This window comes from Macrobrachium rosenbergii, chromosome 9, assembly GCF_040412425.1.
Source record: "Macrobrachium rosenbergii isolate ZJJX-2024 chromosome 9, ASM4041242v1, whole genome shotgun sequence".
In the NCBI taxonomy this organism is placed as follows: domain Eukaryota; kingdom Metazoa; phylum Arthropoda; class Malacostraca; order Decapoda; family Palaemonidae; genus Macrobrachium; species Macrobrachium rosenbergii.
The window spans coordinates 41,273,112-41,300,200 of NC_089749.1; the positions used below are offsets into that span (position 1 = coordinate 41,273,112).

Below are 27,089 nucleotides of genomic sequence, written 5' to 3' on the forward strand. Positions count from 1 at the left end.
AAACCTAATTCTCTCCTTGTGGAAGACGTGACGCTGCTGTTGGTGCCGGCTTTTAACTTTCATGAAATTAGCTACCAGCTAAACTTTTTTTTTTTTTCACAATTTTTAAAATTAAATTGTATATTTCCTAACTATACAAACCTGAGGTCCTTTACATTAGGAATTATATACGGCGAAGTTGGACACGGCCATTAAACTCTTGAACAAGGTGGTTGGGCAGTAATTACCGCCAGGTAGGTGGGAATACCCACATGCCTGGATGTAAACATTCCAGTTTGCCTTTCGGTCCAAGTTCAGATTGACGGGTGGCATGAGGTGGGCATAAAAATGTAATGTAAAGGACCTCAGGTTTGTACAGTTAAAAAATTTACATTTTACTTTTAAAATTGTGATTTGTTCTGACACGATATACAGACCATTGGTCCTTTACATTAGGAAGAGTCACTGGTTGGAGGGAGGAATCTGAGTGAGTCTTGAACTGACTGGAGTTCTGCACACCTGGGCTACTCCTCCTGGTCGAAAGAGCGAGGAGGAGTACCATGCCTCTGACATATTGATCGGAGTGTAGGAACTGCAAGATCAAATGTCAGATACTGGTCCTTTTCGCATGAGTGACCAAACATAACTCATACGAAACAGGCTGGGAAGAATCTAAGAGTCAGAGGCAGTAAGGAGAACCCAAGTTAGGTTTTCCTTATTGCAAGAATCTCCTTCCTTCCCTTGCTAGAGGAAGGAGAGGAATTGCTTCTATGATTCTAGAAGAAAAATAAAACGGGTGCTCAATGTGTAGTCTTACCGCATCAGACGCCAGATCCAGCAAGTGTCGGTTTGAGTCCTATTCTCATCCCGAAGGAGGAGAAGCAGGAGGATGAGGAAGGAGGACAAGGAAGGAGGAGGAGGAGGAGGAGAGGCCAGTCACTCTCGGCAGTATCCTTCTCACTTCAAGAACCAACACCTTAGGCCAGATGCTACTTGTCCTCTTGAAGGAGCCAGGTAAGAAAACACAACTTGTTCAGCAGCCACCAAAGGACCATGGAAAAAAGGTTCCAAGGGCCTGTGGGTAAGACCAAAGGAAGAAGACAAGTGTGTGGTCTATGAGACCACACGATCCTAAAAGGGCACATCTCTGTCTGATGACTCTAGTAAGGGTGCGTGCAGAGCATGATCAGGACAACTGATGCAGGAGCTATAGAAGCAATTCAGAAGGCAGGAGCTACAGCAGTGGCCAGGGACGTCACATGAACGTCACCAGCAGCAACAGGAACAATCAGGACGGCTTCGCAGGAGGCAAAGAGTTGCCCAGAGACTTCTTGCCGAGTCAACAGGAGCAATAACAAAGGAAACACAGCAGGAGCAGATGGACCAGATACACCAGAGGCAGTGCCACAGCATAAATAAAGGCCAGCAATGACAGCGATCAATCCACATCAGCGGGAACAGAGTCATAATGATCCCAACGTGGATCTATGCCATTCCAACCAGGTACTGTAGTCGATTCCTAAGCAAACACTGTATGAATGGGACTACTATCAGGCAAAGATATCCCAACTGAGATATCCAGCCAACTACTGCTGTGCCTACGATGCTCACTGTCAACCTGAAAGAAAAAACAAAGATGATTAGTAGAGGGAGACTTCTTTCGCTCCAAGGGGAACTGCCCTACACAGCAAGAGGTGGCCCCTGAAAAGAGGTCGGCTGACCACCCACACGCCACCCCTCACAGTCTTCGCCTGACAAGCAAGCGAAGAAGGCGAAGGAGAGAGATTTCTCCCAAAGGAGAGATAAAAGAAGAACCTACAGGGAGGGAAAAGGAAGGAGGGGAGGCCTCCAAGAGCGCCATGGAAGCGAAACTTATCAATGACGCCCGCAACCTTTCCACCCCTGCAACTCTCCATAGTGCAGGCGGCGAAAACAGCACTCAGCACAAGTAGAAAGGAAGTAGTCATGCCCTTGTACACAGAGGGCGGGAGCCCAAGAAAGGGAGTGAACTTGTTACAACCTGATCAATGAAGGGGAGCGAAGATATTACGTCCCAATCTGATATATCAGAACGTACAGGGGAATGCCTTCAGTATCTAAATAAAGGGCTACTCTACTGGAAGAGAAGCATTACCACTCGGTTATGCCCCTCTAAATATGCCCTTGGCCGTCAAACCCAAGACACTGACGCAGGGGAAGGACAGCCTAAGCAAGGCTATCACAAATCGTGGGTTTGTATATTAATAATATCAAACACACGAAATATATACACAAAAATACAGAAAGATCCCACCACGATAATAAACAGCTTAATGACAGTCAGGCAAGGAGATCCGAAAACATGTCTGCAACGCATGACGGCCGAAAGCAAACTGGAATGTTTACATCCGGGCAGGCAGGTATTCGATAGCTGCTGCCTAAACACCTTGTTCAAGAGTTTAACGGCTGTGTCCAGCTTTGCTGTAAGTAGTTCCTAATGTAAAGGACCGATGGTTTGTATATCGTGTCGGAACAACTAAACTTTTCACTGGGACTTAAAACTATGCACTTACCTTTCTTCTGAGTTTGGTACTCTCATGATGACCAAATTATGATCTAAGAGCTTGTAGTCTGACGAAAGGAATGACATGTCTTGCAATTAAGCAGACCAAGAGTGTAATGGGTAAATAGTCTCGTGCATAGTGCATGGCTGACACAATAATAGATGATGTGCGACGCATTGTTGCCACATCTGCAGATTGAGAATAGAAACTGAACCTAGGCAGCCGCTGTAGACAAGAGTCTTGAGTCTTATACTCTATCAGTGTCAATGTGCACTATAATGGCCGAGACCAACTAGAAGAGAATTCTTTGAAAATGGTTAGTCTATCTTATGGAACCCTCTAGGGACCATGACAGTAACTCCTTTGAGGACGACAGTGGCTACACTATCAAAAAATATAAGTACCTGTACTTAATTTAAGATTTATTTTTTGAATACTTACCTCTCCATTATATAGCTTTTACTTCCGCGCCAGCAGTAGTTTGACAGATTGAAAAAAAATGAGAACACTCAGTTTTCTATGAATGTCTGTTTCTATCCACCTACTTCCCCCCACCCCCCACCAGGGGAACAATAAGTACAAACACCCATAGCCGGTCAGTCCACTTCTGTCAACCTCAAATGTGGGAAGGCAGGGAGGGCAACTGATATAATGGAGAGTAAGTATTTAAAAAATAAATCTTCAGTATTTATGTTACTGAAAAAATAAATCTTACCTCTCCATCATATAGCTGATTCTCATATTTAACATGGTGGGCAAAACGAAAATCAGCAGGCCCTTTAAAGTCTACATAATACAATACAAATATGTAAAAATAAGTTTTTACTTACCTAGTGAAACCAATCCACTGGCTATTACTGCTGTCTTGAGAGGATGGTCACTCAGGTACGAGAACCCAATCATGAAGATACCTGAGATCTCTTTGGAGGGTGCCCCCCTTCAGAACAAGGGAGGGAGGGTTACTGTGCCAAAACCCAGCAGAGCCAACGATGGATATGCAACTATAGTAATATCTACAGACACGAAGGTACACTTCCTATACTCAACCGTGAGTACCTCCAAGCTTCCCTACAAACACAAATGGAGCTAAAAACTGCAGACAGAAAAGCTACTGATTGATTCAGAACATAATATCCCCTGCACAAATGAGATGAGCTAATGCTCTGCAAAAATTGTACTGAATTTCTACATCACCAAGATAATTCATTGCAAAAACAGAATTAGAACACCATTGGGCAGCCTCAATAACTTTCTCTAAGGATAAGTTTTTCCAAAAATTCAAATACGCAGCCACCACTCAAATGTCATGTGGGTTTACCTTCAAGGTAGACAATACATCAGGGTCCAATTTTGCATGAGAGTCCTTCACCAAGGACCTAATGAAAAAGGACACTGCATTTTTACTCATTGGAAGGTCTGGCTTCCAGATACTACAGGAGAGATTCCTTACAGTACCCCTGATGTCTTTAGCGTAATTCAGATAAATCCTTAAAGCCCCCACACGACATAAAAGGGAATCCATCTCATTGGGTACCAAAGATTCCAAACTAGGTGGGGACACTGTTCTAGGCAAGGGTTTAGCCCCAAAATAATTTTTTGCCAGCAAAAAAGGCAAAAAAGGAAAGAACTGCCTCGTTCTTAGCAAAACCTACCCTAAAAGAAAAAGCTTGTATTTCACTCACCCTCTTAGCTGTAGCTAAGGCCACCAAGAAGAGAGTTTTTTATTGAAAGTTCTCTCAATGAGGCCTGTTCCAAAGGTTCAAAAGGTGGTAAAAGGAGAAACCTTAGAACGACATCTAGGTTCCAAGGTAAAGAGGGCACCAGACACCTGGGAACCTCCTGCTGAAAACCTCTAATGACATTTTTAATGTCTTTGTCCTCTGACAGCTGTAGGCCTACATACCTAAGAACAGAAGCCAACATGACCCTATAGACTTTAATGTTTATATAGATACAGGTGCAGGAAAACCCTTTACCTCGATGCCAGGATCTATTCATAGACCATTGGTGTTGGTAGATCTGATTTGTGGAACCCCTCTTGGCACTAATAATGGCCTTCCTACAAGCTTTCAAGAAGCCTCGAACTCACAGGAGACAGTGGACAGTCTCCACATGGTCAGCTGCAGCATGTGAGGGTTGCGATGATACCTTTCCCCTCTTGGTTACTTCAGGAGATTCTTCCTGACAGGGAGAAGTCTAGGCAGATCTATTAACCACTGAAGCTAGTCTGGAAACCAAAACTTCCTTGGCCACCAAGGGGTAATCAAGGTCGTGCAACAACTGAGAGAATTGCCTAACTTGGGGATGACTTTTTGGATCATAGCAAAGGGGGACAACATAACAATCTAGACCCAACCAGTCTAATAACATTGCATCTACTGCCCAAGCCAGAGGATCTTGAACGGATGAACCAAATACCGGCAGATGATGATTCCACCTGGTTGCAAACAGGTTTATGAAGGGGGACCACCACAACTTCAACTTGTTGCACACCTCCAGGATGTAAGGCCCACTCGGTCACTATTACTTGATCCTTGCGACTGAGAACATTTGCTACAACGTTCATTCTCCCAGGAACAAACTGCCGCAGTAAGGTGATGTTCTTGCTCTCTGACCATAAGAGAATCTGAATTGTCAACTGAAAAAGAGACTCGGACTTTGTCACCCCATGGTGCTTTAGGTACGCAAGCAATTTGGTGTTGTCCAAAAAGACCACCACCGTTTGATTGCATATTAGGTCCCCCAGCTCCTGCAGTCTTTCCATATAGCCAACAGTTCCAAAAGATTGATATGCAGCTGCTGTTCCTCTTGAGTCCACACACCTGACAGCTGCTTTTTGCCTGCAATAGCTCCCCAGCATTTGTCTGATGCATCTGTATACAACAACAGGTCTAGGTTCTTGCGGTCCAGCAATACTCCTTGCCGGAGATGAGGTTTGTCTCTCCACCACTGGAAAGTTTCTTCCAGATCCCTGGAAATTACCACCATGTGAGAATCAAGGAGCACCCTCCGATCCCAGTGCTGCTTCACAAAAAACTGAAAAGGCCTTCCATCAAAGACATGTGCCCCAACAGGGACAACCACTTCTCAGGAACAGGCCTGAAGCTTCAAAATTCTTATCCCAAGATAAGTCATCTCCTGTGAAGGATACAGGGCTGACTTTGAGAAATTTATGACTATCCCCAACAACTGAGTTACACTCAAAACCATTTCTCTTGCCATCAGAAAGCCCTCCAATGTGGGACACAGAATCAGCCAATCGTCTGGGTACAGGATCATCTTTATGCCCAAAATATGGACCCACTTCCTAAAGGAGCCAAAACCTAGAGTGAAAACTTGTGGAGCCAGACTTTAGCCAAAACACATCGCTTTAAGTTGAAAAACTTTAATCCCAAAAACAATCTCAGGTACTTCCTGCACTCCATCTTGGTGGGAATATGAAAATATGCATCCTGCATATCTATCAATACCATTCAATCCATTCTCCGAATGGACGCTAGAACTGAACTCACTGACTCCCATGGAGAACTTCATCAGCCTTACAAAGGCATTTAATCTGGAAACATCCAGAATAGATCTCCATCCCCCTGTGGTTTTGGGGACTAGAAACGGGCAATTGTAGAAGCCAGGGCTTGACCCTACGTCTATTGCCTCTTTCTCTAGAAGTTTCAGGATTTCCAACAGAAGGATTTTCCGCTTCACCTGATTGCAGAGGTATGAAGAGAGTCACTGGAGAATCTGGCAGCAGAGGAGATCTTACAAAAAGGAATCAAGTAACCCTCTCTTAGCACCTCCACAACCCATGGATCCGTACCCAAATCTTTCTATACTTCCCAAAATGGGAAAGCCTTCCTCATACTGGCAACTCAGGGCTGGAATCTTCATTCTGATGACTTAACAGGTCCCTTAAATGGCTTACTGGATCCTCTGGAGGATCCTCGAAAGGTCTCCTTAGATCTATAAGGTCTAACTGAATTCCTTCCGAAACGAGAAACTCCCACTTAAGTAGAGGGCCTAGGGCGAGGAGGAGGAGGAAGAGGACGAGGAAGCTTGGGCTTCTACGCCTTAACTATCAAAGACCATGTTTCTGTCATCTCTACTTCCAGTGCGATGGATGATAAAGCTTCAGAACTCAAGATTTTATACAACTGAGGTTGAAAATGGACAACAGCTTTCTAGGAATCTGTCACAGACTTGGCAAGACAAGAACACAACTGTTCCCGTTTTTTAAGAATCAAATTGGCATAAGACTGAGCACTCTGGCCCACTGCATCCTTTACTTGCTCCATCTAAACAGCCAATAAAATCCAAAACTTCCATGCATTGCCCGCAACAGAGTCTTGAGTGACCAAGGAGGAAAGTTGACAGATGCAACCATCAATCACTCCCACAGACATATCCATGAACGAGAGGATCTCCAAAGTTCTAAACATAGCTTTGATTAGCAAATTCAATTCCGCTTGAGAAAACATTAACTTCCCTTTGTTGGCCATTCTCTTTTTCAATAGGTCCAAGAGCGATAAGAAAGCCGAATCCTTCCCCAAAGCTACCTCAAGACTAGGAAGAAGGCCAGTAGAGTAAGAATTAGCTCTCCTTTTACCCATATACAGCAGCAGAAAAGGGGAAGCGTTCTTGGATGAGGATTTCTGATCCAAGATATGACCAATAGCCTTATTGTTATTATTATTAAAATAAATAGCCTTAAATTTACCTAAAACAGCCTTGGTGAATTGAGGTACAAAAGGACAAAAAAAAGACTGGCCCAGATTTTCCTCCCAGCAAGAAAATGTGTCAGGCTTATTCACTTCCGCAAAGTAATCCAAGAACTTCTCCTTAAATAAAACCAGTAATTTCTTAAAAGTAGTAGTCATGTCTGTCTCTTCATCAGGTTCTGCATCAGAGCCCATTACATCATCCATAGAAGACCAAGCAACCATGACCTCCGACAAAGAGGAAGAAGAAGGGGCCTTGACCACTAAGTCTAGGCTGACAATATCTTTCACAACCAGGGCTGCAACCTCTGCTACCAAGGGCAGAAAAGTAGCAGTAGGTCAATTCAAAGCTAACTCTAGGTTGCAACTCTTAGCCGCCACTGACAGAAAGGCTTTCTCAGACTCAAAAGGCATAGGTCTTGGTTGTGAAACATTTCTTGGTTCAATGAACAAACCTAAGTTCTGATCAAGAAGCAACTCGAGACATCGAGCCAATTCCTGAGCTACGGGAAACTACAGCTGAAACCATAATCCCTTGATTATGGGCCAAAACTCCTGTTATTGGAGGAGGCACTAAAACATGAGCACACTTAGCCGGAGGATCTCTAAGCGGAGAAGAAGAATCCAAAGGTGAAAACTGAGAATCATCACTGCCGGTCCAAGTCTGAGAATCTGAAGCACAACCAAAGTCTCTCTGAGAGACAGTGCAAGATATCACTGCAATGTGACGCAGGGGAGACCGTCAGCAAAGATGAATACAACGAGAGTGCTTAGTAAGCACTGGGTGCACAGGTGAATGTTGTAAAGCCGAAGGAAGCGCAGGCGCTGGCCGTATTGGTGAAGCATGCACTGTCGAATGTTGTATAGCCAAAGGTAGCGCAGGAGCTATCGGTACAGGAGATAGTCTCATAGGAAATGCATGCGCAGGCAAAAGCCACACAGGGGAAGCACGCACTGAAGAAAGATGTAAAGAACAAGAGTGGAGCCTTGCGCTCTGACCAACCGAAGGAGAAATCTTCGTAGAGGCAGACCGGACATTAGAGTGGTGCAAGGAAGACTGTGCTGCGGCAAAATGCGCAGGCAAACTGCGAACAGCCAACTGTGCAGCAGACACTTCTTGCATAGCCGACGAATCCTGAGAAACACGGGAGGAGGAAGAACCTCTAGACACATCTCTACAAACTACAGGAACTTTAACACAAGTCCTAGACTGCAAATGATCCACTATCATTCATTCTACTAACATTATCCGAAAGACATGAAGAAACATTACCAATAAGATGTCCTGATACCATCAAGCTTAAATGTGGAGAAGACAACAAGCGGCTTCTCTTTGTTCCACCTGAGTGATCTTTTGGCGAACAAAGTCCGACACCTGCATTGCTGTCAAGCCAACCAGAGGAAGGGGACAATGGGCACAGATCAGCACCACTCCGACACGTTCTGGTTCCCTGTTGCTCCAGGCAGCGAGGGAGCAAGACAGGATGTGCCAAAGACAAGACTAACCAGGAGCGGGGGCACTGACCGCCTCCTCTAACGAGGGGGAATTATCCAAAACCAACCAAGAACCCAGGGAGGGAAAAGCCGATGAAATATTCCGCAAAAATTTTGCTAACTGATTTATCAAGACCTTTAAACCCTTCATAGCTGACTCAGTTCTATCAAATCTTACATCCTGAATCAATTGGAAAGCTCTAGTAGGAGTAACAGAACGAAGAGAAGAGGTCCTAACAAAGTTACCAGAAGCTGAAGGAGAAAAATCATGCACTTCCTTAGCACTGGCCTTAGCAGACTTAACCTCTTGCTTCTTTAGCTGCCCTTTCAGATGCTCAGCCTCTCCTCATTTACAATGATTTACCAATTTTACCATAAATTCATTTGACCAACATTCACATACTTGACAAAGGTCATTCACATTACACTATTTTCCTTGACATTTCACGTCATGAGGATCAGTGGAACTAGAATAAAGCCTAATACGTCAACCTCTTACCTTACAGGTAATTCAAGTAAAATGACAAATTTTTTAAGTAATCTGATTTTTTTTAACATATAAACCTGAGGTCTTTACATATGGGATTAACTTTCAGTGAGCTGGAAATCCAGCCGTTAAACTTTTGTGAGGAGGTTATGGTAACAGTTACAGATGGTAGGGGTGGAAGCCCCACCCACCAAGGCAGTATATATTTAGGTCTATGCAGTTTACCTTTTGGTCCAGGTAAGAGAATGAGGGGTGGTAAGAGGTGGGCCCTTAATGTAAAGACCTCAGGTTTGTATGTTAAGAAAAATACAATTACTTAAAAAATTTGTCATCCTCGGTCTTTACATATAAGAGACCTATTTTGAGAGGGAAAATTCTACGCAAATCTCTGACTGACTGGTAGTTCGGCTCACCTGGGTACTCTCTTCCTGGTCATTAAAGAGCAAAGGAAGGATACCATACCTCTGATCTATTGAACAAGAGAGATGTTCAATCGTCAGACTTCTGGGCATTTCGAATTACAGTAATGTAATATCCTTGATTCGAAATGGTTTGGATGAACCCGCAGTGTTGGCGACTATAAAGCTAAGAGTAACCAACTGATTTGCTCATAGTCAGTCTCTCTCTCCCCTTGCTAGAGAGAAGGAAGGATTTGCATCTACTAATCCAAATACAGCTAGATCATAGACAGGATACTCAGTCATCTAGACCACCTAAATGCATGCCAGTCCAGCATGTGATGGCTCGTTCACTGTTCCTCTGTCCACTGGAAGAGGAAGGAAGACAGGACAAAGGGAAGAGGCCAGTCTCATACACACACCTCCTTCCAGCCGCACACCCTAGGCGAGATGCAACCTGTCCCTCAAGAGCTGGGTGAACTATATGACTTGTTGAGCATCCACCACAGGATCCAAGGAAAAGGAGTCCAAGGACCTATGAGCAATGTCCCAAGTAAAAGAAACGAATGTGAACTGCACGATTACATTCCATCCTAGAACTTGACAGATAGGTTCTTCCTGAATGCAATGGACAGACCAATGCACCTGGCCTCGAAAGATCTGGACAGAACCATACTGATGTCCACCAAGAAGCTGCGGGGTATGCTCATTTGATCATCTCATTAATCAAGAGAAATGACAATTTGGACACCATTTCTTGGCCAACTCAAAGCTAACAAACGAGTCGTTGGCATTGGGCTGAAAGTCTAGTCTTTACGGAGGCAGTCACACTGTTATTGGCACCACAGGACCATAGATGTGGAATGATCCATCTCACTGATCACTTTCAAAACATGTAGAATGACGAAAGGCATAAGCTTCAAGATGTAAATGGGTACCAAAGATGTCTTATTTTATTCAATGGCGTGAGAAGACAGAACAGAACAGTGCTAACTTCAGTAAGTTGAGAAAGGATGACTATGATCAAGTTTCTTCTGAGGTTGAACTAATTTCTGGAAGTCAAGGTGCCAAGATAAACTGTCCATATCTCATGGCTTCAGCAAATACATGGTGTAATTACATCCATCTTGCTTGGGATGTCTGGTTGGCCACTGTACTGAATGTTCTTCTGTCTGCTTGTGTACTTACACTGCAATAGAGCTCATGAAAGGCCACTAAGAACTTTTGTTGACCATGGTACTACTCTGGTGTCATTGCTATTACACCCAGAAGTGTCTATTTGGATCTTGAGACTCTTGAAAGTTTATAAAGAACTGTGCTTAAGTTCAAAAAAAGAAGTGTAGGAGATTGTCGCCCTGGTCAATGTTCCGAAGAATGAAAAATCTCTGGAGGAGGATAGTGTAACCATGGCACTACCTTAGCGTCATTGCTATCATAGGAATGCCTATTTGGACACAAGACTCTTGAAACTGTCTTAAGATCCACCTAATATTCTCTCCTCGGGTTGTGGATCAACTGGTAATTACAGCAGCATCAGCTACTACTTGCATCTCCCACTCCTCAAAGGATGAGTGTAACTACATCAAGTCAAAAGAAATGGAGCTCCTAGACACTGCTTCTTGACTGAGTAGGAACCAAAAACAAGTTGTCGGAACTTAGTTTGGAGGTATTGTTGATATCCCGACGAATCAAGCAAACGACGGAAAGGTGTAAGCACAAGACTTGAATCATGGATGTGAAACCGAACTTGTCTGTTGTACATCCATCATCGTGGAGTGTGTCTGGCTGACTGATGTGCTACTGCAAACCCGTGCACCCGCACCACCAATGGAATGTGTCTGGTTGACCAATGTTAACTAAGGAACTACCATGGTATCGTTCCTTAACAACACAACAGAACGCCTATCCTCGGATCTTGACGCTTAGAGATCTAAGAAGATCAGGGTCATTGAAATGCGGATTAGGTCAGACTAGGCTAGGCTGGGTTAAGTACCCAACCTAACCTAACCCAACCTAGACCCTTGAAGAATGGGTAACTACCTTCTGGTTGATGCCATGAAACTAGAAGTCCCAGGATACTAAAGTGCAGGATTGGTAAGGTTAGGCCAGAACTAGTTAGGCTAGGCTAAGTACCCAACCAAACCTAACCCAACCTAGTCCCTTGTAGATCATGAGACTACCTCCTGGTTGATGCCATTAGACAAGTAGTTCCAAGAAAATGCAATGCAGGTCTGGTGGGTTAAACTAGAACTAGTTAGGCTAGGCTAAGTTAAGTACCCAACTTAATCCAAACCCAACCTAACCCCTTGAAGTGTAGGTGAATGCCCTTCAGTAGATGCTTTGAGGCACAGAGTATCTCTGGAGAGGAAGTGTGTACAACACCCAAAGGGGACAGTTGTCGTCTCACCATCAGGCTAAGTTCTCTCCCTTTCTGAGAGAGGATGGGAAGGAATGGGGAGACCTCGTCAAAGACTATGACCTCCCTTTCCATCTTCAAGAATTAGTCTTCATCCTTGTGCTATGAAGAGTGTTGCAGAAGAGAACACTGAGGCTGTTGTACTGAGCTGTAGGCCTGATCCACGGAGCTACAAAATAATTCCGATCGCACAAGGAAAAACCTTGCACAATCAGAATTAACTGAATCCTGTTTCAGAAGTGTAAGTCAGTATGGTTCTACAGAACTTCACTGTAAATAAAACCAACCTGCATTCGAAAACGTGCGGGAATCCGAAGAAATCTGTACTGACGGACTGTAACTACCTTGGCTCAGGGAGTCGAAAGTTAATATTAGTGTAGAACAATCTAGAGTCAATGTTCAAATGTGAAAGATGAAATTTCTCCCTACCTGAAAAATGTTGAAGTTTCTGGCTGAAGACAATAAAAAGACCATCAATTCAAGCAATAACAGCTGTACGAGTCTGATCGTTGGATAATATGATGAAAATGAATTATGAATGTCGTAACTTATGTCGGAAACGTCTGGGAGAACGATCCATTCGTTCGAATTCACAGGCTGTTCATTCAGTGAAGTGGACGTTTACTGAAAGTGGAGTCTGACTGCTACTGATGAATATGACCCCATCAACTTACATTATGGAGGATGTAAAAGTTGGTAGAACGATCCCGTTCGCTTGTATGTAGATGGTATGGTATGGTAATGTCCGTTGGCCGTTAGTTACTACGGTAAAGTCCGTTGGCCGTTACCACCTATCAAAGCTCTTCGCTCGACAGAATTGAACGAGATGGTGATTGGATGGGAATCAATGCTTTAATGTAGCATGAGCATAGGCCAACCAGTTCTCTTTCCAAACCTTCACGTAAGTGAGGTTGATGGTCAGTTCCCGGACACGCCATCTTGGGACAACTTCCACACCTCCCTGTGCAATGGTCTTGTGTCAATATAAGGCCGTACATCCACGCTGTTACGTCCACGGCAGTGCGAACTTTATTTCTCCTAAGAGAGCAATAACGTGAGAGATAACGAGATGCTGAGGAGCGAGGCTGAATGGCTGACTGGACTGAACTAACCGCACATGTGCGCGTCTTAACGGACGTGAACGTGCGACAGGACACGTTCGTGGGAGCTGGAATGACAATCAGAGGGCCTCCCGGGGGATCATGAACAGGCAGGAGTTCTGTAATGATAAAGACTAAGGTCACAGACGTGGGAGCGACAAGGCAGCAACAGCCTATATAGTAGAACCCAAAAGCAAACGACTGAACTTCCGAAGTCTTCCCTACACAGGATTCCTTAACAGGAGCCTTGTCATCCTTCCTACAAACACGAACAGGGGGATCGGGGGAAGACGACACTGTTGTAGATTTTCCGATCGCCGATCTTTGCTTTGAGTGAAAGCTGACGGACGAGAAGCGGCTGGATGTGACACCCACTCAACTGCGAGACAGCAGCGAGCTGGAGCAGCAGAACCATGGGCGTGGTCAGGCAAAGACAGAAAAGACGAGAAGAAAGACAATGTACAAGATGGAGAGGAGACTTGCGACACTTCTTCACAACATGGGTGAACTTCTCGAAAAATTATGCCAACTCTGTCAACCACTGCTTCATGAGACCATCAGAAGAGGGATCTTAAGTAAAAGTCACCACTGTGGTAGGGGTTCCAAAGCTCTGTGAGGAATACACTGCTGACTGCGCGGGAAAAGAGCCACCACCAAAAAAGGGGTTCCAAAGCCCTGAGAGTGATACAGTAAACCCCCGGATTCACATTCTCACAATTCACAGAATTTTCTGTGGAACCTATCTATAAATTATCTACAGGAAAACTCAACCCATTCACTGATTTTTTCGTAGAGCAATATTCTGTATTTTCTTATTATTTTCGTGACTAAATACTGTACTGCACATACATATATATTTAAAGATTAAAATAATGATTTAGAGTACTAGTTTTCAAATATTAAGTTTAATATGATTAAATAATAACAGTAAATAATAAAAATAATAATTCTCTCTCTCTCTCTTCCTTATCCATTCAAGTAAGCATATGTAATATGTATGTAATATGTATGTGTATTTGTTTTGTATGATAAATAAATGCTTTACTAATTTTCAAATATTAATGTAAACAGCAAAATATCAATTCATTAAAGAAAATATAGTAAATTAGTAAGATTTTAGTTCAATCCCTGATCTTTTCTAATATCCGACATAGGGGGAGAGATGAAGGTGTACGTCTCACCATAAAAAAAAAGGGTTAGCACCTGGCTGAAGAGTCTCTCTCCCTCTCTCTCTGATCTACTAATCTAGATTGTTCTTTGTACTGTATTTCATATCCCTCTCTCTCTTCTTCTCTCACTGAGATAGATTTTTTACGCATATGTAACATATGTTTATTTGTTTTGTTTACCGCAGTTTTATAGATAAACGTGATGTTACTTTGTTATTAATTTTTTCATAATTTGCATGCTATAATTACAACATTTATGCATTTCTATAGTAAATTATGTAAAGTTTTAAAAGAAAACATATCGACTCCCAGTCTTCTCTGAAGCTGGGAGCAAGGGGGGTGTAACCTAACTGTCAATTTATCTTGACAATGCCCACTTGGTGGTCAAATAAAATAGCTACTTTCTCTCTCTCATGCCAAAGGATACTCAGAATGTGAGAGATGGATGGATAGACAGATGGAAAGGGAGAGTGGTTGTCGCAGGGGGTTGTGGAACGCATCCCCCGCGAATACAGGGGGTTACTGTACATCGCCAACAGATCCGGATTCTGGAACCGTAGGTCTATGAAGAGGGTACATCCAAGGCTGATGTGGCATCACTGGTACAGACAAAGGGAGAGCTGCAGGGTTAGCAACTGTCCAGGCGGATGACACGAAGAAAACGAGAGGACAGGAAATGGGATAATAGGCCACCAAAGGTTGGCACTCCTGGAAGGCCCAGAGAAGCCCAGATGCCAGCCATCTTCTGAGCTTCTGACCCCGAAACAGAACAAGATGGTGATGCCTCCTCCCTTATGGGTGGGGGGGAGAGGAGGAGGAACATTCCCCACCCCCCACCCGGAGAGAGCAGGGCAGCCAGAGAGATAATATCTCCTGACCCTTCACCTGAAACTTCCAAAGATGAAGTTATGGAAGAATGGGAAGGGGTAAAATCTTCCAAGGAAGAATAAGCAACTGGAGGAATATCGAGAATAGAAGGAATCAGGAGACCGAGAAGCGGCCATCGAAGGAGGAGAAAACCCCTTCCAAGATGATGCCTTCTTCCTCCTCTGATGATTCCTCTACACAAAAATCCTCCACTGCTCAGGAGGCCACGAACAACATTCAGAGGGGAAGGAAGCAAACCTTTGACTCACATCCCCCCCAACAAAGACGTGGCAGGAGACAAGACAGGAACATAGACAGGAACTCCCACTGGTCCTGGAGAGCAAGTCATGACCAAAAGCACTGTCACAGGTCTTGCAACATCAATCCACTCAATTACACAACATCTGAAAGACTAAAACATTACAACATTCCAAGAAATTGTGTAGTCAAAAATAAAATACATTGTTTGTTCATGAAAAGGTATTTCAGGACAAGGAGGAAAAGAACGGAGAAAAGGGAAGTTCTCAAACGAGGTTGGGAGATGTCCAAAAATAGAACATATGGCACCGTGAGTTGGAAACTATCCTTCCAACTCTCCACAGTTAAGTGAATAAAGAAAACAGAATACAGTGAGGCCCCTGTATTCGCGGGGGATGCGTCCCACACCCGCCCGCGAATAGGTCAAATCCGCGAATGCTTAAAACCCCTCTAAAAACACTTAGAACTGAACATTTTGATAGCTTAAACCAAGAAAAACCCTGTAAAAATGCTTATACCTGAGTATTTTAATAGTTTTATCACAAAAAGTGCATTCATGAAAATTATATGAAAATACAGTAATTAGTGAATATTTCTCAGTGAAAAATACCACGAATGGGCGAATTTTCCGCAAATGATGGCTAGATATGTTCCACAGAGAAACCCGCGAATGCGTGAGTCCGCGAACCATGAGAACGCGAATACAGGGGGGTTTACTGTACTCAAAACAAACACCAAGGAGATAGGTATTGGGTTTGTGTAAATATGAAAAAGTAAGTACAGTAAAATCATATACAGTGTAAGGAGAGAGGCTCCAAAACTTATACACGTTAAAACGAGTCAATCTGGCTATGTAGCAAGAATAAATGAATATATTATTTGTGAGACAGAAAAACATGTTGAAATGTTTCAATATAGCAATATGTGCAAAGTATTAAAAAATACATAATATATTATAAAAACAAATATTCAAACACAGAAGAGATAGTCGAATGGCAGGACAGAAATACACGCACGTGTATCCAGACTGTGGTCAAAAGAAAATGCGTAGAACTGAATGTGTACCAACTTGGTGGGCGGGGCTTCCGCCCCTACCATCAGTAACTGTTACCTTAACCTTCTTGCAAGTTTAACAGCCAGATTTCTAGCTCGCTGAGAGTTAATCTCATATGTAAAGACCAAGGGTTTGCATTCACATAAGAACAATTTACAAACCAAGTCATCAACAGAAAACCGAGCACCGATAACTCCTGACAATCTTCTACCGAACTGGCCAACAGAAGTAGACCGACTGGCTACAGGTGTTTGTACCTATCGTTCCCCTGGTGGGGGGTGGGAGAAGTAGATGGATAGAAACAGATATTCACAGAAAACAGAATGTTCTCATCTTTTGTTTCAATCTGTCGAACTACTGCTGGCGCGGAAGTAAAACCTATATAATGGAGAGGTAAGATTCATTAAAAAAATATAACATCTAAGGGTTTGACTTCATACAGTTGTGTATAGCTCAAAGATCTTAGGTAGGTTATGAATAAATAAGTACTTACTTGATCTGGGTTGGCATCGTATATGCGCACTTGGTATCCAACACTGGCAAACAGCATTGCCCAACTCTGTCCAATGAATCCACTGCCCAAAAACAAACAAAATAAATCAAAACCTACAATCCAAAAATAAGCATATAAAAACTCAAACCAAAACAGAAAGTGGTTGTTTTATAACAAACTATAGTAAAATCCTTCTGATTAACTGAGAATTGAAGGTACAGTGTACCTTTTTATTCCCATCATATTCCAATACAGTGGCAACTCAATGTAACAGACCACAATTTATTCGGTGTAGTTGCTTACAGTATACATCCAAGTCCAGAAAAATTAAAAAAAAAATGTCTGTTTTTGTTTTTACAAGCAATGTGTGTGGCTATTATTAAAATTATATTACATGACAACTTGCTATAAACTGGTAAATTTACACTTGAAAATAAGAAAGTTTTGCAGTACAGCCATCTGTATTTTTCCTAACATACAAACCTGAAGTTCTTTACATAAGAATTCAGTTTGCAAACGTGAGCTGGAACGGGCATTTAACGTTCAGAAAAGGTTGTTAACTGCCTGTCAGTCTGCACTCCACTTTGTCTTCCGGCCCAGGTACCAAAATGAGGGGTGGCTAAGGCAAAAAGTAAATGTAAAAAACTTAAGGTTTGTATATTATGAAAAAATACAAATTACTTTAGAAATTTGCTATTTGTTCCTACACAAATACAAACCTTTGTTCTTTATAAAGGAGACTTACCCATTGGTGGGAGGGAGTCTGGGCAAATCTTTGAACCAGCTGGTTGGTTCTACCACCTGGGAACACCTTCCTGGTTTGAAAAAACTGAGGAAGGAATCCTGCACCTCAAGCTAATTAAATATATGGGATATTGCAACTGCCAAACTTCTGGGCATGAAGTAAAAAGTTCGCTTTCATTACCTTGTTGAAGGCTTGAAGGAATCAGTATGTGTCACCGACAATAAAACTTGCTATTAACCCGTTAATGCCCAAAGTTTTTTTCTTAAAATTTTCATTAAAAAACTACTTCTTTATACATCTCAATTTTATAATAAAAATATGTACAAAAAATTTCATCATAATAGTTTAAGAAAAAAGCAATTTAATTTTTGGTCCTGTTTTTAGGACCATGGGCACTTGGGGTACATATGTTCAGGAAAGAAGGTTCTCAAAACTGAGTACAGTAATTGGTTGTAAAAAGATTTAAAAACTTAGGATAAATAACAAAAGGTGTTCCTTTCCCATATACTAATCCAAATGAACAACAGATTACTTTGAATTTTCAGTTGTTAAAATGTTCACCAATGTGAAGACTAAAATTACATTTAAGGCATTGTTTTCCAACTTTTTTCTTGCAATAAGCACATTTCCGTTGCTTCCCCCTCTGTTCGATCTAGAGCGTGAACTGATGAAGAAAACCTAATTTTTGGGATTACTCTTTAAAATACTTTTGGCCATCCTGAAATTTTAGGATCTGAGTCCGAAGAGAGCTACAAGAGTTCTTGTAACTGATCTCCTAAAATCTAGTAATGTCATGGTATCCTGATTTCCATTTGCAAAACTATACAGTCTAGGAATTAACCATCATAATATCAATCAAAAGTGTGAATAAGCTAAAATCACAATTTTTTAATGTAAATCATATTTTTCCTAACTATACAAACCTGAGGTCCTTTAAATTTAAGGAATTACTTTCAGCGAAGTTGGAAACTGCCATTGAACTTTCAAACAAGGTGGTTAGGCAGTTAACTACCGTCCAGGAGGCAGGAGTTCCACCTGCTAGGATGTAAACATTCCAATTTGCCTTTCAACCCAGGTGTCAGGTTGAGGGGTGGCATGAGGTGGGCATGAAAATGTAATGTAAAGGACCTCTGGTTTGTGTAGTTAGGAAAAATACAATTTACTTTAAAAAACTGTGACTTGTTCCGACACAATATACAAACCATCGGTCCTTTACATTAGGAAGACTCACTGGTTGGAGGGAGGAATCTGAGTGAGTCTCTCTGAACTGACTGGAGTTCACTACACCTTGGGTTCCCTTCCTGGTCGATAGAGCAAGGAAGGGAAAACCTGCCTCTGACAAAGTGACCGAGTTGTAGGAAACAGGAGATCAATCGTCAGACTTCTGGGCCTTTTTGTATGAATGAGGAAGACGTCATTTCATACAAAAATAGGCTAGGATGAACCTTGAGAAGTCGGCGACAGTAGGGAAAATACAAGTATCAGGTTTGTCTTACTGTCATGGTCTCCTTTCTCCCCTTGCTATAGGAAGGAGTGGGTTTGCTTCTATGATCCTGAAAGGAAATAGTACGGAAGCTCTAAGTGTATGCTTACTTGCATCAACCACTAGATCCAGTATGTAATGGCACATCCGCTCTCTGCCCGCAGGAAGAGAGCAAGGATAAAAAGAAGATAGCGAGGCCAGTCACTCCCACACTCATTCTCACATCCACAACTGCATATCTTAGTCAAGATGCAACCCTGTCCTGTTAAGAGGAGCCAGGTAAGCTACACAACTTGTTGAGCAGCCACCACATGTCCCAAGAAAAAGGTGTCCAAGGACTTGTGGGCAATAACACGAAGGTAGAAAGAAGTGAAAGTGGTCTGTTGAGACCACACCTTGACTTTCAGTACCTGAGGAACCGACAGGTTCTTCCAGAATGCGAGGGTCGGACCAATGCTCCGGACTTCATGAGCTCTCGGACAGAAGGTACCGGTGTCATCTTCTCCAGCAGCGGAGTACGCTCTCATTATCATCTCATGAAACCAGAAAGAAATCCTGTTCTTGGACACCTCTTTCTTGGTCAAGCCAGCACTAATGAAGAGTTGTTGACACTCAGGCTGGACATGGTGAGTTCTCTTCAGATAGCGCCGCAGCACTCTAACAGGACAAAGTTGCATCTCGTCTGGGTCATTACCTACAAAGTCCTCTAGAGAGGGGATCATGAAGAACTCGAACCCAGCATCAGGGACTGATGGATTCTGAGTCTTGGCTACGAAGTCCGGGATGAAATCGAGCGTAACTGATCCCCACCCTCTCAAGTGTTTAACATCAAAGGAAAGTCCATGAAGTTCTCCAACTCTCTTCGCCAATGCCAGGGCAAGCAGGAAGACGGTCTTGAGGGTCAGATCCCTGCCTGATGACTCTTGTAAAAGCTCATACGGTACACAAGTCAGCCTCCTTAGAACCAGAGTCACATCCCATGCAGGGGGCCTGAGGTCTTGAGTGGGCAAGACCTCTCAAAGCTTCTCATCAGTAGAGAAATCTTGAAAGAAAAGGAGATACTGTATCTATCCCTTTCAGCTGCATGACTAGGCTGAGAGCTGCTCTATAGCCTTTTATGGCAGAAATGGAAAGAAGCTTCTCTCAGCGAAGAAAGATAAGGAAGTCCGCGACCTGCTGACCAGTAGCTCTGACTGGAGAGAAACCCCGTCCACGACACCAACCAAAGAAGACAGCCCACTTTCCCTGGTATACTGCTGTGGAGGACTGCTTGAGGTGCCTGGCATGCGAAAAGCCTCTTGCTCGCAGGAGATGCTGGATAACCACCAGCTGTGAAGACACAGGAACTACGCTGCCTGGGGGTACCGCCCTACGTGGGGTTGACACAGCAGGTTGGGCCAGGGAGGAATCTCTCGGTGCCTCGGAAGGAAGAGCTAGCAGGTCAGGACACCAAACAGCCTGAGGCCATTTGGGAGCCACCAGAATCATCCTGAGATTCGGGGTGATCATCATTTGGCTGATCACCCTGTGAATCAGACAAAACGGAGGAGAGGTGTAGACATCGAGGTTGTCCCACGGGTGTTGGAACATGTCCTCTGCAGCAGGCCATGGGCCTGGTACGACTGAGCAGAAGACCTGAAGTTTTCTGTTGTGCCAGGTTGCAAACAGATCTATGACTAGACGCCCCCACATTTCGAGCAACCTTTCCGTAATGTCTGGGTGAAGGGACCACTCTGTCCCTATCACCTCATTCTGGCGGCTGAGCTTGTCTGCCACTATATTCCTCTTGCCTGGAATGCACCTGGCTGACAGCTCTACTGAGTGAGTGCCTGGAATGTACCTGGCTGACAGCTCTACCGAGTGGGCCAGAGCCCACTCGTGCACCTGCATTATCAACTGATGAAGCGGAAGGGACACTGGCTCCCTTGCTTGTTACTGTATGCCACTACTGTGGTGTTGTCACTCATCAGTACCAAGGAGTGTCCCATCACTCAATCCTGAAACTCTTGGAGAGCCAAGGAGGCCCTCTTGAGTTCCAGGGTGTTGATGTGAAGGTGCTTGTCATCTCGGTGCCACACTCCCAAAGTCAGTAACTCCTCCAGGCGTGCGCCCCATCCCTCGGTTGATGCGTCAGGAGGTTCCTGTCATCCATCCACCAGTATAGGTCCTCTACCACCTCCTCCGAAAGAGGGATGAGAATGGACTGGAGGTCTTGAGACTGGGACCAGTACTCCTTCAGTCACCAATGCTGGGAACAAAGATGCAGACGCCAATGAGGGACCAGCTTCTCCAATGACGACAGGTGACCGATGACAACTTGCCCTTGCCGAGCTGGCTGCTTCTATAGAGACAGGAACAACTGTGCTGCCTTCCTAAACCCTGATACGAGAGTCTGAGGGGAAGACTCTTGCTGCTACTTTATCTATCAGTATGTCCAGGTACTTTATCCTCTGCTTAGGGGTGAGATCTGACTTCTCGAGATTTGCTACGTTCCGTAGATCACGGCAAAACTCCATGAGCCAATCCCTGTCCTGAAGCAACTGCGAGCAGGAGTTCGCCAGGACCAGCCAATCGGCGAGATACCTCAATAGACATATACCGTGCGAATGCACCCAAGCTGACACTAGGGTGAACACTCGCGTGAACACCTGGGGAGCGGTCGAGAGCCCGAAACAGAGTGCCCTGAATTGGAACACTGTCTCCCCAAGGATAAAGAAAAGGTACTTGCGGGAGGACGAATGGATGGGTATTTGGAAATACGCATCCTGAGGGAAACAGAACGAAGAGGTTTGAATTGGGGACCTGAAAGCCACTTCAGTACAACGTCTAAGTTCCAAGAGATGTTGGAAGAACTTTCTTTCTTGGACGTATCAAAGGATTTGATCAAGTTGCTGATATCTTCATTAGAAGACAGATCCATTCCTCTGTGCTTAAAGACTGAGCTGAGCATCAACCTATATCCTTTGATGGTAGAGGTTGATAACTTCCTGACAGACTTAGGAATATAAAAAAAGTCAGCTATTTGACTTATAGATGTCTCAAAAGAAGAGACGTTATGTCGGCTGCACCACCTTCTGAAGACTGCCCATTTTGATTGGTAGAGCTTTGCAGAAGCAGCTCGTCTGCATCTCACAACGCCTCTGCAGCCTGTCTTGAAAAATCTTTTGCTCTGACAAGGCACTTGACAGTCTGAAGCCTGTTAGGGCCAGAGCGGATAACCCTTGATGGAATCTGAGAAAGTGGAGTTGTCTGAGCAGAGACCGTTTTGTGGAAGGAGTCTTGGGTAATCTACCAGGAGTCGAATCAAGTCTGGAAACCATTCCTTGCTCGGCCAAAATGGGGCTACTAGGGACATGGAGGAGTTCTGATGAGTCGACAGCATGTTGATTACTTCCCTGATCATTCCGAAGGGAGGGAAGGCATGCACATGTAAGTCTGTCCAGTCCAAAAGCAGGCGTCAGTGCTCCATGCTTGAGGATCCGGGACCGGAGAGCAAAAGAGGGGAAGACAGTGGTTTCTCGATGTTGTGAAAAGATCCACTGTGGGTTTGCCCCATAGTTTCCACAGGTTGTTGCAGACTATTGGGTCTAAGGTCCATTCGGTTGGAAGGACCTGTTTGAGGCAGCTTAATTTGTCCGCAATCACGTTCATTCTCCCTTGAATGAACCGGGTGACAAGAGTGACTTGGTTCTCCTCTGCCCACAGAAGGAGATCCCTCGCCGTCCCGTACAGAGAGAAGGAATGAGTGCCCCCTCCTGTTGGCGAATGTAACAAAGTGCCGTGGTGTTGGCCGCATGTACTACAATCTTCTTGCTGTGGACCAGATCCGAGAAGGACTGAAGGCCCAGGTGAATGGCTCTCAGTTCCTTTGCGTTGATGTGAGAATTCTATTGTACTGTACTCCATGTTCCAGAGACTTCCCGGCCGTCCAGAAGGGTGCCCCAGTCTAGGTCGGAGGCATCTGAATAAAAAAGAGGGTCTGGGTGCACTGGGAGAAGAGACTTCCCTTCCTGAAGTCTTTCTCCGCACAACTACCAACGGAGATCCTCTTTGATTTCTGACGTAATCGGGAAGATGAAAGAGTCTGGTTGGGTCTTTCTGCATTGGCTCGCTTTGAGGAAAAACTGAAGGGTCTCATGTGCAGTCTGCCTAATTTTACAAACTGCTCTACTGAAGCGAGGGTCCCCAGAAGACTTATCCACTGCACTGCCGAGCAGGAAGGAAGAGCAAGGAACTGACTGACAGTCTGAGGGCAGTTCTCGACTCTTTTGGGCGACAGAAAAGCCCGAAAAGTCTGAGAGTTCTGCATCATCCCTAAATAGGGAATCTCCTGAGTCAGTGTCAGAAGGCATTTCTTTATGTTTATGAGAATGCCTAACTCCTGTGTCAGGCGAAGAGTTCTTCTCAAGTCCTCCATGCACTTTTCCTCCAACAACGAGCAGAGAAGCCAATCGTCTAGTTATAAGCTGAAGTTGATTCCCAGAAGATGAAGCCAATTCCCCAGAGGAGCAAGGATTCATGTGAAAACTTGAGGAGCCATCGATAAGCCAAAGCTTAGGGCCCGGAACTGTAGTATCCTGCCCTGAAAAACGAAGCATAAAAATTTTCGCGAGTCTGGATGAACAGGGACGTGAAAATAACGCATCCTGCATATCCAGGGCGACCATCCAGTCTCCCTGTTGTACTGAGGACATGACTGAGCAAACAGTCTCCAAATGAAACTTCGTCTTCAGTAAGAACACATTCAAAGTGCTGACATCCAGAACGGGCCTTCAGCCCCCTCCCCGAGGCCTTCGGAACCACGAAAAGGCGATTGTAGAAACCCTCTGAGTGGGGATCTAGCACTTCTTCCACTGTTCCTTTGGAAAGAAGAGATTTGACTTCTTAAGAGAGGGCCAAAAACTTTGTGGAACCTTTTGAATATGCTGTCAAGGCGATTGGAGATGTAACTTAAGAAGGAATCTTCACGAAAGGAATGAAGTAGCCCTTCTTGAGAACCTTGATCACCTCTGCTCTCCCATTCTTTCCAATAAAGTAGAAGTCTGGCTCCTACCTGGGAGCGGAGGACTAACTTCTCATTTCTTGGGGTTGGATTTGAAGGAAGACCGCTTAATGGACTTCGTAGGAGGTCACAAGTTTGATGCGGGTCGAGGCTGGGTCTTAGCTTTCCCTCCATGAAAGGGTTGAGACTGTAGAGGGGAGAATGATCTTGATGTGGAAGCCCCAGGCTCCTTCAGACGTCTAGTGGACTGTGCCAACAAGTCAGTGGTAGACTTACTCTGCAAGTCCGAAAGAATCTCCTTCACTGTGTTTTGAGGAAAGAGGTGAGACCTGTCTAAAGGAGCAAAAAGTAGAGCTGACTTCTGAGTCAGCGAGACTCCTTTTGAGGTGAACGAACACCAGAGCTCCCTCTTCTTAAGGATGCCTGTAGAAAATAGGGAGGCGAGTTCTAAAGAGCCATCTCTAATTGCTCTGTCTGAGCATGAAAGAACTCCTAGCCAACCGGAGGCAAAATCTTCAGCTAGATCAGGACAGTCTTCAATCTCCCTCGCTAGCGCCCTGATGGCCCAATCAAGGAAACTAAATATCTCAAACACTTTAAAAATATTCATCATAAGGTGATCCAGTTCAGCTGAGGAAAACACTATCTTAGCCGACGAAAAGGCCGTTCTACGAGTTGAATCCACCAGACCAGAGAAGTCCCCTTGGGAGCATAGTGGCAGTACCTCATCTTCAACAATTTGCTGGGCGGAAAAGCGAATGTCACTTTGCCCTGTTCTCTCTTAGCGACAAGCCAGACATTAACTTCTTTGAGAGCCTTCTTCAAGGAGGAGGAAAGAACTAGCTTGGGTAACCTGGTACCTTCTGCGAATGCTTTTACATGAGGAAGGTAGAAGCTGGAGAAGTAGGCGAAGCAGGTACAAAGAAATCAGGGAAATTATCCAAGAGGAAATGCAGAAGAGACGAGTAAGCAGAAAAGGGAACTGTATCCTGAACAATCTCTTCCTCCTCTTAAGAGATGGGAGACAATGATTTATCCTTGGACTCTGGAACAGAAGAGGATTTCTTCAAAAAAAAAAACCCATAGGCTCGGTCAATGGCACTTGAGTGGGGCTAAAGAATCTTCCTGAACTGATGAGGAAGACAGAATAACAAGAAGGTGCATGGGTTCCAAAAGGAGAAGCTGGGAGTTTGGCTGTTGGCATCGGAAGCTCAGGAGTTGGTGCCGGGCTCTCTACAGCGGTATTCTGGCGTGAGACAGCAGGCACCGGGTGTTCATCAGCGGTATTCTGGTGCAAGACAGCGGGCACTGGCCGCTCATCAGCGAAAGTCTGGCGCGAGTCAGTGGGCGCTTGGAGCTCAAAAGAAGTCAGGCGCTTAGAACGCTTATAGTGCTCAGGACTGTCTCTGAACTAATAACGACGACGAGCAGGAGAATCAGGCTGGACTTGAAAACTGCAGGAAGGTTGTGGGCTAATCTCCCCATACCTCTTGACAGCCAGGGGAGAGGTGTCGCCAAGATCAGCACGTCTCTTAAGCGAGCGTGAAGAAATAGAGTAGTGATATGGGAGCTTCTTGCGTGGACTGGAAGATTCCAAATCTGAAGAAAGTTGATGCACACAAATGCCTTTCCAATGGCGTTTAGTTGAAACCTGGGAGCGCACGGCAGGCTCGACAGAGGGGGCGACTGCCCTTGGGCAAACCCTGCCAGCCTCCCTCGGACCTCCAGTATGTCTTCTCCCCGGTGCGGGGGAGTGGGACAATGACCTTTGTCTAGGGGCACTGGTGAGATGGACAGCCACCTCCTCAATATTCACAGCACTCTCACTTCTCACTGCACTGTCATAACTTACATTTTTTCCATCAGAGATTTAATAGCTGATCCCACTTCCATAATAGTACTAGATAATACACTAATTTCTGATCGAACCTTGATTCGAGGCTGGCAATGGCACTAAGAGCGGAATCATAGAAACCTGGAACAGGAGTACAGTAAACCCCCGTATCTGCAGGGGATGCGTACCGCAGCCCCCCACGAATAGCTAAAATCCGCGAATACTTAAAACCCCTCTAAAAACACTTAGAACTGCCTATTTTGAGGGCTTAAACACAAGAAAACCCTCTAAAAATGCTTATACCCGAGTATTTTAAGTTTTATCACAAAAAGTGCATTTAGTCATGCAAATGATAAGAAAATACAGTAATTAGTGAATATTTCTCAGTGAAAAATATTGCGATTGGGCAAATTTTCCGCATATAATGTGTAGATACGTTCCACAGAGAAATCCGCGAATACGTGAGTCCGCAAACCGTGAGAATGCGAATATGGGGGGTTTACTGTAGATGGTAAAGTAGGAGGACTTAGGATAGGGGAAGGAACTGGAGGAGTGGTAGTTCTGTTATTCCCTACATTATCCAAAGGAATGGAATCTGCATTGGCCCTATTTTCAGCCCTAATGGCTGCTTTCCTCTTCTTATCTCTTTCTAATTTCTCTAGATGAGATTTCAAGGTTTTCCATTTCTTATCCTCCCAATCCTGACACTCTATGAAAGTATTATCCTTAATTCATTCTTGCCCCCTATATTTAGTGCATTTTGTATGAGAATAGTATGAGAGTTTAGTTAGCCTAGTTCTACAGCCCTCAGAACAAAAGCGAATACTAGATGAACTGGAATCCAACATCATTACCTAAGTAATACCTAAAGTTAACTCAAACAACAATCTAACAATGATAGCAAGCCACAAAAGCAACAAATTCTGAATACTTCACCAAACTCACAAGTAGCTGAGCGAAAACTGATTTTGACCGGAAGCCGGTAGAAAACGAATTGAGCTCTCTGCTGGGTTGTTTCCTCGAGTCCCGGATGGTGGATGGTAGGCGGGACCTTG

At 44.3% G+C, this 27,089-nt stretch overlaps 1 protein-coding gene across 1 annotated transcript in view; it reads right to left on the minus strand.

Moving 5' to 3' along the window:
• Window positions 1-27,089, minus strand: part of Had1 (beta Hydroxy acid dehydrogenase 1) — a 96,318-nt gene that overhangs the window by 60,505 nt on the left and 8,724 nt on the right. Inside the window, exon 2 of the mRNA XM_067108945.1 lies at window positions 16,971-17,052. Coding sequence (XP_066965046.1) covers window positions 16,971-17,052 — 82 coding nt within the window. The remainder of the gene's footprint in view (window positions 1-16,970; window positions 17,053-27,089) is intronic.